The sequence below is a fragment of the Suncus etruscus genome, chromosome 6 (assembly GCF_024139225.1).
Source record: "Suncus etruscus isolate mSunEtr1 chromosome 6, mSunEtr1.pri.cur, whole genome shotgun sequence".
NCBI classification, from domain to species: domain Eukaryota; kingdom Metazoa; phylum Chordata; class Mammalia; order Eulipotyphla; family Soricidae; genus Suncus; species Suncus etruscus.
The window spans coordinates 11,510,793-11,523,982 of NC_064853.1; the positions used below are offsets into that span (position 1 = coordinate 11,510,793).

Consider the following 13,190-nt stretch of genomic DNA (forward strand, 5'->3'; position numbering starts at 1 on the left):
AAATCCTATACCTAACAGTTTTGAGGGGTGTTAGTCCTTTTGGACATCTTATAAGCTATTTCCTAAAATTTTTATTTGACAGTGACAACCTACACCACACATTCCTTATGTGCAGGTAAAATGGATAGGTAAGGTCCGAAATACCTAAATACAGAATCAACCTTCCCCCTTTTTAAAGTGACATTTAAGATAAACTAAGATCTTTAACAGGCAGAATGCAGGTTACAAAGGAGGAAGGCATTACAGTTGGAAGTCCCACCTGAATGCCCCCACCCCACCCGCAGCATCTTCTTTATTATTTTGATTTATTGATCAAAATAAATCATCTGAAACCATCTGAAAAGACCTAAAGGGCCTTTTGTTGCTTCGCCTACTTGAGGTTTTTCCTTCTCACCATTTTCACAAAAACAGTTTAACCAGAGGTGACAATTTTATCAGGTTATCATGAGGGGTCATTGAGGTGGGATTGTTGTTTTGTTTTTAAATCTCACCCAAACTCTGGCAATTATTGGCGCATCAAGCAGTTCTCAAATACTGGGACACATACAATAAGCAGAGTAATATAATATACACCCACGATTATATTATATTACTTGAGGGAGTTTGGACGGTCCCTCCCTTAATTTCCAAGTGTGCCCCTGCCTACCAGCATCACATCCGTCTTGTCTGCATTGAACCTCAACCAGTTGGTTCTTAACCACGTCCGAAACTCAGCCAGGCACTGGGAGAACCGGGCCACCACACCATCTGGATCAAAGGAAAGAAAGCCTCAGTAGCAAGGAGACCGTGATACCACAAACCCCCCCATTCCCATTCCGACTCCGGCTAGTTTTTGAAAACGGATGGCTGGGCCATCAGAACCAGAAACCCCCAAAATTGCTCAAGAAGAGGGGTGAGGGGGAATACAATAGAATCTGGAGTCATGCAGGTTGCAATTTAGCATTGCAACCAATGCTAAAGGGAATAAAAGCAACTGGGAGGCATGCAGTTTGCAAGCCATGCAAAAAAATATTTTTTAAAAGGGAATAAAAGGGACGCAATGTATTAAGTCGCAGGACCAAAAGGCGGCTTGCAGAAGCTTTCCAGCCCCAAAGTCAAGAGTATATGGGCCCAGAAGAGAGGCCCAAAGAGGGGGGCAATGATTCGCTCAAGGTCATACAGCAAAAAGCAAGGACCCCAAATTGGGGCTTGCAGCAGGCCAGAGATGTCCCCCCCACTCTCAGAGCTAGGAAGAAAAAAAAAGGCCTTTCGATAAAGGGGGTTGTTGAGGGGAAAGAGATGGGAAGAAAAGGGGGTAAGAAAGCATCGATCCCCGGGGTCCCCGATGAGTCCCCCCCAGCCCATCCACGACACTCTCTTCCCTCCCTCGCTCGCTCCCTTGAAAAGCCAAAGGGCCGCTAAAGCGCCTGGGCCCAGCCTGGGCTCACCCCGACGATGCTCGGAGCGAGCGAGCAGAAGCCCGAAGGTGGGGGGAAGGAGGAGGAGGAGAAAAAGAGGCGTGGCCAAGGGAGGTGCCGATCAAACTTAGCCCCGCCCCCAGTCGAGGTCTGAAGCCGGAAGCTCGTCGGCGCCGCCAAAGCCAAAGCGAAAGGCGAGGAGGAGGGAGGGAGGGAGGGAGGAAGAGTGAGAAAGAGCCAAAGAGCGGCGGAAGAGGCGGGACCGCGCATGCGCCCGGCGGGGGAGGCGATAAAAGCCGGCTCAAGTCCCGCCCCGGAAGTAGAGCGGCTTCCGGCCGGCGCTGCGCTATGGGGGAAGGGAAGGGCTGAGAGAAAAGCCCCAGCCGCCTCCACACCGCAGCCCCCCTGAGCGCCCCACACGGCGGGCCGGCGAGAGGGCCGGCGAGGGGCGACGCGGGGCCGCACTTACAGTTGCCGCCGCCGCCGCCGCCGCCGCCTTCGCCGCTGCCACCTCCGCCACCGCCCGAGGACGCCCCATCCATCCGCCTGCAGCCGGGGGGGACACTCCGCGCCTGGGAGGGGCCTCGGGCCCGGCCGCCCGCCTCCCTCCTCCGCCTCCGCGGCCGCGTCGCCCAGCTTCCTCCGGCTGCGCCAACCCGCGGCCCTCCCCGCCCTCCGCCTCCGCCCTCCTCCGCCGCGCCGCCGCCGCCAGCCAACCGCGCGGCCGCTTGGGCCCGAGCGAGCCGGCAGCGCCACCTGCTTGTCTCCATGGCGCCCGGCTAAACAGTCCCGGGCCTCCGCCGGCGCCCCGAGTCTGCTCGCTTGGGGGGCGGTGACCGTTGGCCATGCCCTCCCCCGGAGCCAGCCACAAGCAGCCGAATCTCGGGGCGTAAGTCGGGGAAACACACACACACACACACAAACTCTGGCCGGGTTTTCCAGCCCCCCTCACGGAGCCCCTGTTTTGGGGGGCCCTGTGTGTCTCAATGCATCGGAGGATAATGATGATGATGTCTCCCCCCTCCTCAACCCAACCTCAGATCCAAGCTCTCTGGCCGCCCTGCAACTCTGTCCTGACTCGCCTGGATTCAGCCAAGACTCGCTGCTGGGTTGGGTGCAGGATCACCCCCTTTCCTTCTAGCCCCTTGGGTCGAGCTGACTTCGGGGTGTGGGTCTGGCTGCAGTTGAAGTGAAGCTAGTTCCCTGCACCCCGCCCCATCAACGAGCCAGCAGGCTGAATCCCAAGTGAGAGATTTGCTGGCCTCATGCATTGCAGCCTGTTGCTGTGGGTTGCATGCTTTGCGATCTACCCGCAAGCAAACACACTCTCTCTCTCTCTCTCTCTCTCTCTCTCTCTCTCTCTCTCTCTCTCTCTCTCTCTCTCTCTCTCTCTCTCTCTCTCTCTCTCTCTCTCTCTCTCTCTCTTCTCTCTGTCTCTCTCTCTGTCTCTCTCTCTCACCCGAGGCTCCTGGTTTTAAGAAAAGAATAAAATTAAAAATATATATTTTTAGCCACCCAGGAACTTGAAATAGGCCGTTCGAGGCTGCGCAGTGATTCCCGAGAGTGTTCCCCCAAATTCGCTTCACTAGCCCACAGTTCAGACCATGTCTCAAGTTTTCAATATATGTCTATATATTCTGCTTCGGTTTTCTTGATCTCATCTGCAGCAGAGAATGTCCAAAGTGGTGGCTGGGAAGCATCTGTGGGTTCTTCTGCTCTTCTTAAGTCCACCAAAATGAAGGTCAGCTATTACCAGGAGGACAGATAGAGTTGCCATGCACTTGACTTTGCTCTGGTTGCTAAAAGGCTTCTGGCAGCTTAGATGGGGTGTATGTATCACGTTTTTTGACTTTTAACTTTTTTATGTTAACTTGAACGTTTCTTAACGCCCTTTGTCAGTTCTCTCCTCAGTTTAATGCTTTGCTTTATTTAACCTATGATTCTCAGATCTAAATATTGTACTGGTAAGGTCAGGCATTCCAAACGTCTTAAGTACTGAAGTTGCACACATTTCTATTTTTAGCCAAGCTCTCTCCCATGCAAACAGACTTGAAAAAAAAGATTCATCCCTGCACACAAAGCCAGGAAGATGTAAGCCCTGACTGAGCACCAACAGGTGTGACCAAAAATAAATAAACAAATAAATAAATAAAATAAAAATAAAGGTTCATATCACAAACTGGATTTATTTCCTCTACTCTGCAATGGTGCCCATTTTGGTAAATATCAGTTGCTACTCTTCCAGTTGCTTGGGTAAAAAAAAAATTGATATTTCTCTTGACCTCTCTACTACTCCCCTCTATGAACAAATTTTGTTTCTTAACAAAAATAAAGGGCAAAATAAATTTAGATCACACTCTCAGTATAAGTCACTGCCACATTTCAGTAGCCACCAAAACATTCTTACCAAGATCCTCAAGGTAGTAATGACGTATAGTGACTAATCACAAATAGTGGCTTCAAAACTCGCGTTTTCACTGAGAGTAAAAGCTCACATCTTACAGAATTTCTCCTTGACCGCTCCTTGAGCAGGCAAGATGTATTCCCCGATGTATTCAGCCTGTATATTTACTTTCTTTGGAATATGAAATCTCCTAGTCTTGTGACTCGTTTCTTTCTGTGTCACCTTATCAAAGAATATTTTCTAACCTCTGTGAAGCAGTACTTCTCCATCTATCACTACCCACTACTCAATTTTATCTTTTTGTCCCATAATTATCCTTGTTATATAGCTATGTACTATTTGTAAAATTGTCTTTGTCCCAAAATCTCAAAAGATTACTGACCATAGTTCAGTGATTTTGGTTATCTTCTATATTTTTTTGGTTTATCTTCACTAGTAAGTATATAAATCTCAATTTAAAATTTATGTACGAATTTTTGAAAGTCAACAGTTTAATGTTAGAAAAATTCCCTGGGTAATTTATTAACTAGAAGTAAATTCATAGGATTGTGTTTTAAATTGGGTAAGAGATGGAGAAAAGTTATACAACTTTTTTTTTTTTTAGTTAGCCAGGTCTATCTAAAATCAAATTTCAGATGCTAAAATTTGCAATTTGGTGATTTGATCTAATATGCTATTTCTCATCTTACTTTTTGAAGACTTAATCCCAATCTTGTAAAGAATCTCATGAATATATGATTCTCCAGTCTTTTCAATTTTTCCACTTTCTCCGAATTTTTCTTGTATCTGATCCTTTCCAGTGGTTTGACAAATTAGATAAGTCCTCCGTTGTATAATCAGACTCTCAGTCCAGTGTTTGAAACCCATTTCTCTACCTATTGTCTTCTGCTTTTATGTTCATTTCTTTTTAAATCTGAGAGTGTCTATCTGCTTCTAAATATTTTCATCAGAATCCTTCACATATTATAATTTTAAAAAATTCTCAGTCTGACAGACATTTTTGCTGTATCAGTCAAATATCTCAGACTAGTTCTAATACTTGCTTTGCTTAACAGTTTTTCGCCCTTGTAAGATTTTGTGGAAAGCCAAACATGTTACACAAAATAATATGGAATGAGTGAAATGAGGTTTTCATATCTTATAGGTCTAGGAATAAGGCTTTGCTTACTACATGTAGCTATGAGATTCTGAGATTGCAATTTCCTCTAGCTTGCTTGTTTTCTTAGGTTTCCCTAGAGATTTTTTTTCCTAAAGAGAAGCTCAGTTTTGCATATCTTTCCATTGTAATCCTGTTCTAAAATGTAAAACATATTATTAGCTCTAATATTATTAATGTGGGGATAATATGTGGAGTTAGAGAAAGTGCTCCCTGATTCCATGATTAGGTCTTAGTCTTTTATTGGATTTTTGTCTGGGATTGAGACATCTACATATCTTTTTTCAGATTTTATTTTCTTTCTTAGGTGCAACAAGGAACTAAAAAAAACTTAGAGCTGGGTATTTCTTGGCCTCCCTCCTTTGATTAGGGTTAGGGTTCTAATATAGTAGTTTTCTTTGAGAGAAAGTCTTTGCTTCTCTAAGTAAGTTCTTTTCTACCTCCTTTTCTTTTGCGTGTGTGTGTGTGTGTGTGTGTGTGTGTGTGTGTGTGTTTGCTTTGTTTTGTTTATTTGGGCCACATCTGTTTGATGCTCAGGGGTTACTCCTGGCTAAGCACTCAGAAATCGCCCCTGGCTTGGGGGGACCATATGGGACTATGGGGGATCGAACCGCAGTCCTTCCTTGGCTAGCGCTTGCAAGGCAGACACCTTACCTCTAGCGCCACCTCACCGGCTCCAGCTTTCTACAACTTCTTTCTGCCTCTGGTTTCTCTCGGTGAACCCATTACCTTCTCTTTGTAGCTTTTCTTTCCTTTTGGAATTTAGTTCATTATTTCCATGCAAAGATTCTCAAACCTTAATCTTTAACTCGTACTTTTTCCCTGAAGTTCACTGTCTTATTATATTTTTAACTGCTAGTAGCATGAGGATATTATTCCAACATCTAAAATTGGACACAACTACAATTTAACTCCTTACTATGCTTTAGAGATATAAATTAATAATCATAATTAGGCTATGTAGGTAATACTACTTAGCTGAAATTATAGGCAAAGAAAGAGATTAACAGACTTGTTCAAGAGCATTTAGACTGCCCTATTGGGTGAGTTTTCATATTTAAGTAGACCTCTTTGAGATTAATTTTCTCACTTGTAATAAACGACTATAAGGGGGCCGGAGAGATAGCATGGGGGTAAGGCGTTTGCCTTTCATGCAGAAGGTTGTTTGTTCGAATCCTGGCATTCCATATGGTCCCCTGTGCCTGCCAGGGGCGATTTCTGAGTGTAGAGCCAGGAGTAACCCCTGAGTGCTGCCGGATGTGACCCCCCAAAACAAAACAAAACAAAGAATAACAACTATAAGGGGCCAGAGCAATAGACCAGAAGGTAAGGTACTTACCTTGTATGCAGCAAACTTGGTTCAATTTCTGGCATTCCATATAGTACCCCCAATCCTTCAATAATTCCTGAGTGCAGAGCCTGGAATAATCCCTGAGCATGGCTGGCTGTGGTCTCCTCCTAACAAGGGCTATGAAATATTCACAAGTGTTTAAGGGGTTTGAATTACAGGTGGAAATTTAAATATTAAGTGACTATTATTTTTAGTTTCCAGGTACTGTTCTTAGCCAGTTATTTTATTATTTTTGGGACCATACCCAGCAATGCGCAGGGCTCCTGGCAGGTTCGGGACCATATGGGGTGCTGGGGATTGAACCCAGGTCAACTGTGTGCAAGGCAAGCATCCTATCCAATTTACTATCAATCCAGCCCATATTTGCTATTTTAAGAGCGCCCAGGATTTGCTTTCATTACAATGGTAAGATGTATAAACACAGAAATGACTATGATGAAGAAAAGATTAATTTGTTTTACTATAATGGAGGTCACATGGTTTACAACTGTTAAATATTTGTGCTTCAGATTGACTATATCAAATCCACCACCAAAGTGCCATTATCCCTCCACAACTGTTCCTACTTCAGTCCCTTGTCTTTTTTTTTTTTTTTTTTTTTTTTGGTTTTTGGTTTTTGGGCCACACTCGGCGGTGCTCAGGGGTTACTCCTGGCTGTCTGCTCAGAAATAGCTCCTGGCAGGCGCGGGGGACCGTATAGGACACCGGGATTCGAACCAACCACCTTTGGTCCTGAATGGGCTGCTTGCAAGGCAAACACCGCTGTGCTATCTCTCCCAGCCCTTTCCCTTTCTCTTATCTCTTCGTCATTGTCCTCATCTCTTCCTCTTTCACTCAGTTCTGTTGTCAGTCTGTTTTTATTGAATATTTATGTATTGCCTATTTATTCCTTTCCTTGCTTTGTTTCTTATATTGCCCATTTGAGAGGTCGTCTGGTATTTGTCTCTCTTTTTTTTTAAGCCCTCATAGATTCTGAGAAAGAAAATGCATCGCACACCAGAGGTCACGGGTCCACATGTGGAAGCCAGGGGACCTATTGGGAAGCAGAATAAATGGGAGGAAAATAAGAGCAAGGATCATGAGGAAGGATAAGCAAAGTAAACTAGCAGCCTTGAATAGCTCCTGGACTAATTTAAACAGGCTCTGGGCATTTGGACTGTCTTCAGTGATGAGCCTTCCTGTCTTTGCAATAATTCAGACAGTTGGCTGGGGCCTGTGAGAACTTCATGAAGGGGATGATTAGGAGCTTGTGATCCAAACTGGTTAGTTGGCATGTGAAGCAAGTACTTGTGAGTTAGCACCTTACTTTCTATAAGGTCTGGCACCTCTGGGATGGGCAGTCTCCTAAGGCAAACAAGTCTTGAGCTCTCACAGCTTCAGATTCAAGTCTTGCATTGGTTTTATCTCTACATTTGCCATCCCAGATTACACTTGGCTACCCTGGATTATTCCTGTAGCATTTTAACTAATAATCTTGATTCTGGTGTGTTCTGTATAATGTTCAATTTCTTTTTAATTTCTGTCACTTTTTATTTGGGGAGTGAACACATCTGGTGGTCTCAGGACTTCTTAATCTGTGCACAAGGATCACTTTTGGGGACTTGGGACCATATAGGATAACAGGGATGCCTTGTGCAAGGCAAGTGCCTTACCTGTTTCTGTACTATCTTTCCAGCCACCTAATTTTTGATCACTTTTCTACTAAAAATGAAAAACCTTCTAAGATATTTTATTGCTTATTTAAAGGCTTATCTTGACTATTATACTTATTTCAAAACTCAATTTTGATTTTCTTCATTTATATAACTGAATGGTATAAGATTCTCTGTTTATACTATGTTCTTTTTCTCCCTTCATCATTCCTCACAATCTTTCCTCAGGACACATATATTTCTTGTCCTCTTTTTCCCTGTCCCCTTTCACACACGAGTACACCCTATACATTTTGTGAAATTCAACTCACCTTTAAGATCTAACTCAGATTCACAATTTACCCGCTCCTTCCTCTTGCTGAAAGAGGTCTTCACCACAACTCACATTTTACCTGTACCAAAGTAGATAGTACTAATGACTAATATTTTAAGAAATTAGATTGTGAAAGGAGAGTGATAGTAATAGAAACAGCTTATAGAAGAGTTTTAAAGTTAAGATAACAAGGGGCTGGAGAGATAGCATAGAGGTAAGGTGTTTGCCTTGCATGCAGAAGGACAGTGGTTTGAATCCTGGCATCCCATGTGGTCTCCCGAGCCTACCAGGAGCGATTTCTGAGCATAGAGCCAGGAGTAACCCCTGAGCTCTGCTGGGTGTGACCCAAAAAAACAAAAAAAAAAAAAAATAGTTGAGATAACAAGCATAATTGCATGCCCAAAAGAAGAGATAGGAAATAAAATGTAGGATAGGGCTGGAGAGCTGCACAGTGAGTAAAGTGGCTCAATACCTTTGTGGTCATCCTGGTGTCCATCTATGTCACTGTGCATTTCTCTTAGCACTGCCAGGAGTGACCCCTGAGCACAGAAGAAGAGCCAGGAATAATCTCTGAGCAACATTGGGTGTTAGGAGATGAGACAGTATTATTGATAAGGATACTCAAGAAGTAGAAACAGATTTCAAAACATAGCTAGAAAAATTAGCATCTTACATGAAGAGGAAATAAGAAATATGGATGGATCTAATTGAGCTTATAGATTATGGAAAAATTTAATAAAAGAGAAATCACTTAAAACTTTTTACTTGATTTACTTATTGAAAGTTATTAGAAATAGTAGAGATAACATTATTCAATGACTTTAAAGGAATTTTTTTTCCTTTTTTTGGTTTTTTTTTGGGGGTCACACCCAGCAGCACTCAGGTTACTCCTGGCTCTGCCCACAGAAATCACTCCTGGCAGGCTCTGGGGATGCCAGAATTCGAACCACACTGCATCCTGGGTCGGCTGCATGCAAGACAAATGCCCTACTGCTGTGCTATCTCTCCAGCCCAAAGGAATTTTTATTTATTCTCATCTTGTAGATAGAAAACTGAAGTCAGGGAAATATTAAAAGCAATCTCAGAATTGTTAGAAAAAGAGTAGCCGTGCATACATAGTTTTTAGAACATATGTTTACACATAATAAACTCTAAAAAGGTTTTTATATGTTTACATTGTTTCTATATTTCTAAGTGGAAGACTAAGACTAATTTTGTTACTGGTTTATTGTGCTTCAATACTGAATCCTTTGTGTTGCTTTCTTTCCCTGATATAGGAAGTCCCCAACTTCTCTTAGTCCAGGAAAAGGAGCTCAAATCAAAGGATATGCTGGTGCAAATCAAAGCAAATTAGGAACGTCAAAGATAATCTTTACAGCTGACATGAAAGCAGAAAAAATGAACATTTCTGCCCCCAAAGCAGGGCCCCAGGTAATAATATCTTTTGAACTTTGACTTGATTGAAAACGTTACCTTGAAGAACTTAATTGAAATTCAAACAACCCAAATATTCAAAGACAGACAAAGGAATAAAGAAATTGAGGTAGTGGGCTGGAGAGATAATACAGGAGGTAAGATGGTTTCCTTGCATGTGACCAATTTTGGTTTGAAACTTCAGGACAATATATGACACCCTGAACATCACCAGGATCACTCTTGATTGCAGAGCAAGAAATAGTCCCCGAACACTGCGAGGTGTGATGCAAAAATCTCCCCTCTCAGAAAGAAGCTGTGTTGTAGATATACAATGGTATATTACTCAGATGTACAAAAAGATGAATCCTGCAGTTGGCTACAATGTGGATAGGAGCACATCAGGTTAAATAAAAAAGAGGGAGAAGGATGCAAATATACACGTAGAGGTACACGTATATATTGCAGATGTGCTTAAATACCATATATACATACATATGCCACATATGCACATGCCAGACAACCACAATCATCTGTGGAATATAAGAAAACAAGACAAGAGAATAGACAGTATAGGATAATGACAAACCCGTAACCTTTGATTTAAAACTCAGATTACCAGGAAGTCTGGGGAAGAAGAGGCAGAGTATCACAAAGACTTCGATGGAGTGGAAATTCTGGGGCTGAAAAGTACAATAACAAACTAAAATTTAGGAGAGATCAGTAATAATTTTAACTGAAAAAAAGACAGTACACTTAAGTTCAGAACAATAGAGAATATACAACCTATGAACATGGAAGAAATAAAGAAGAAAGATAAAATGAGCAAAGTTCCAGAGAAATAAAAGACCTGATCAAAGACATGAACTTAAGCATATTGGGAATATCAAAAGGAGAGAAGAGATAGAAAGAAGGAAGGTTGAGAGATAAGTGCAAAGATGGAAGTACTTGCTTTGCATGCGGGAGGCTTTGGTTTGATCCTTGTCACCAAATGGTCCCCCTAATACTACCAGGAGTGACACTAAAGCACTGAGCCAGAAGTAATTCCGGGGTATCACCAGAAATGACTCCAGAACAAAATCATCCCCACAAAAGGAGAGAAAAAAATTATTCAAAGAAGTAATAATGGGCCTGGAGAGATAGCACAGCGGTGTTTGCCTTGCAAGCAGCCGATCCAGGACCAAAGGTGGTTGGTTCGAATCCCGGTGTCCCATATGGTCCCCCGTGCCTGCCAGGAGCTATTTCTGAGCAGGCAGCCAGGAGTAACCCCTGAGCACTGCCGGGTGTGGCCCAAAAACCAAAAACCAAAAAAATAATAAGTAAAGAAAACTTATTTCATATTCATTGAAAAATAAGACTTTACACATCCAGGAACAAACTGCAAAAGGGATAAATACAAAGGGATCCACAAATAGACCAGCTTAGTAATTTAAGGACAAAAAGTCTGGAAAATTACAGGAGAAAAATTGTACATCATTTAAAGTAAACCCCAGTCAGATTAATATAACATTTTTATGGAAACAGTGGAGGCCAGAAGGGAAAAACTAACAATAAACAAACAAACACCTTGTTTTTTCTAAGCTGCTGTTGAAAAGCTGCATTTTCCTAAAACTTTGGTTGATAGTGGTGATACAAAGGGTCATCGAGAAAAACTTTGATGTTGCTAACTGCTTTACAGCCTAGCTCTGGCAGTTGATATTGGTCACTATCCCCACAAAGTGACTGCTATGGGCAAGAAGCACATAATAACTAATAAATAAACAATAACTGGACAGAGAGTAATTCCTCTTTGCAAGTTTGTACCTTACAATATATCATGCCAAAGGATACTTGGAATATCTCCTTAGATAAAACTGTTACCAACAAGCATATCTTTAGAAACTGCTCTTAAAGCAACCCTACCCTTACCCACCTCATCCCCAAACCTCAAGGTCAAGTTAAAGGAGAAATACAAGATCTGAAAGAACAAATTTTCCAGAAGCTGCAATTTTATATTATTATTATTACTATTATTAGTTTTCCAGTTTGGGGCATTTTCATTGGTGTTCAGTGTTTGTTTCTGACTTTGCACTCAGGAAACATTCCTGAGAGATTCATGGGACCATATGGAATTCTGAGGATTGAACCCATGTTCTTGTATTGGCCATGTGCAAAACAAGTGCCCTATTTGCTGTTCTATCTCTCTGATCCCAGGAGCTGCAGTTTTCCTTTTTTTTTTTTAGTCATTTAAAATATAAATAATATACTGAAAAGTGGGAGGGGCTTTTAAAATAAAGAATACTATATGCTGAAACTCAATCATGAACAGCTTTTAAACATATTTCATGGTGATTCAATTAAAAATTTTATTTAGGGGCCAGAGCAATAGCACAGCGGTAGGGCATTTTCCTTGCAAGCGGCCAACATAGGACAGACTGTGGTTGGAATCCCTGCATCCCACATGGTCCCTGAGCCTGCCAGGAGCGACTTCTGAGAGTAGAGCCAGGAGTAACCCCTGAATGCTGCCGGGTGTGACCCCAAAACCAAAATAAATAAATAAAAATGTTATTTAAAAATACTATATGCAGCAAATCTATCATTTATTTATAATTTAAACCTAAAGGGAAATTGTGCTATGTTAAACAGAAATTTATGATTTTTATTGTTTGCAGGACCACTTTAACAATAAATACTATATGCAGCAAATCTATCATTTATTTATAATTTAAACCTAAAGGGAAATTGTGCTATGTTAAACAGAAATTTATGATTTTTATTGTTTGCAGGACCACTTTAACAATAAATACTAAAGGAAATTATGTATCTGGAAAGCCAATAGCTCCAGGTGGTAATTTGTGTGCATATTAACAACTCCAGTAAATGTGATTATGTAATTATAAATTATTAATTATTAATTATTAATACATTTGCTCCTTTCCCTCTTATTTGAAAAATAATTATAGAAAATACATATATGATGCATTTTTGAACTATGATATATAGGAATGTAATATGTGGAGATAATATTTTTCAGTGTTAACACAAGAAGGGTGAACTGGAGCAAAGTTCTGTTGGGCTAAAGAAATTATACATAAATGTTTATGGAAAAAATTTTCAGATGTTATGAACTAGAAACAATTCAGTGTATATTAAAACCAAATAAAATCTAGTCCAACATCATTTATATTACCCATAGATGAATGCGCAATTTTGTGTAGGTGCCTGCATGGAGAAATATAAATTTGAACAAAAGATTACAATGCCAGTCATAATATATTAGTATTTACCTAAAATTTGAAAACAGAATAAAGTAGGACTAAGGATATAGCTCAAAGAGCTGGAGTTTTTTCATCACCCTCTTCAACGCCCCCCAATAATAGGCAAAATAAATTACATTGGAAAATACCAAGTTCTGAGAAAGCTTAGAGTAACTCTACTTTTATAAACAGTCATTGGGAATCACTTGAGAAAAGTTCCAACTGTATCTATTGCACATAATCAATTACCCATAAGTCCTACACTTAG

At 41.4% G+C, this 13,190-nt stretch overlaps 2 protein-coding genes across 5 annotated transcripts in view; one reads left to right on the plus strand and one right to left on the minus strand.

The window, feature by feature from the left end:
• Positions 1–814, minus strand: part of MIER1 (MIER1 transcriptional regulator) — a 59,695-nt gene extending 58,881 nt beyond the window's left edge. For 2 of the 4 annotated variants that reach the window (XM_049774407.1, XM_049774405.1), the window contains exon 1: positions 647–813. In XM_049774407.1, the coding sequence (XP_049630364.1) occupies positions 647–652 (6 nt within the window). In that variant the 5' untranslated portion in view covers positions 653–813. Of the gene's footprint in view, positions 1–646 lie in introns of all 4 variants that reach the window. The other 2 variants (XM_049774404.1, XM_049774408.1) reach the window with 2 other exon arrangements.
• Positions 815–2,383: 1,569 nt separating this feature from the next.
• The window catches only part of DNAI4 (dynein axonemal intermediate chain 4), a 98,211-nt gene continuing 87,404 nt past the window's right edge, over positions 2,384–13,190 (plus strand). The window contains exons 1-2 of the mRNA XM_049775454.1: positions 2,384–2,586; positions 9,551–9,704. Coding sequence (XP_049631411.1) covers positions 2,384–2,586; positions 9,551–9,704 — 357 coding nt within the window. The remainder of the gene's footprint in view (positions 2,587–9,550; positions 9,705–13,190) is intronic.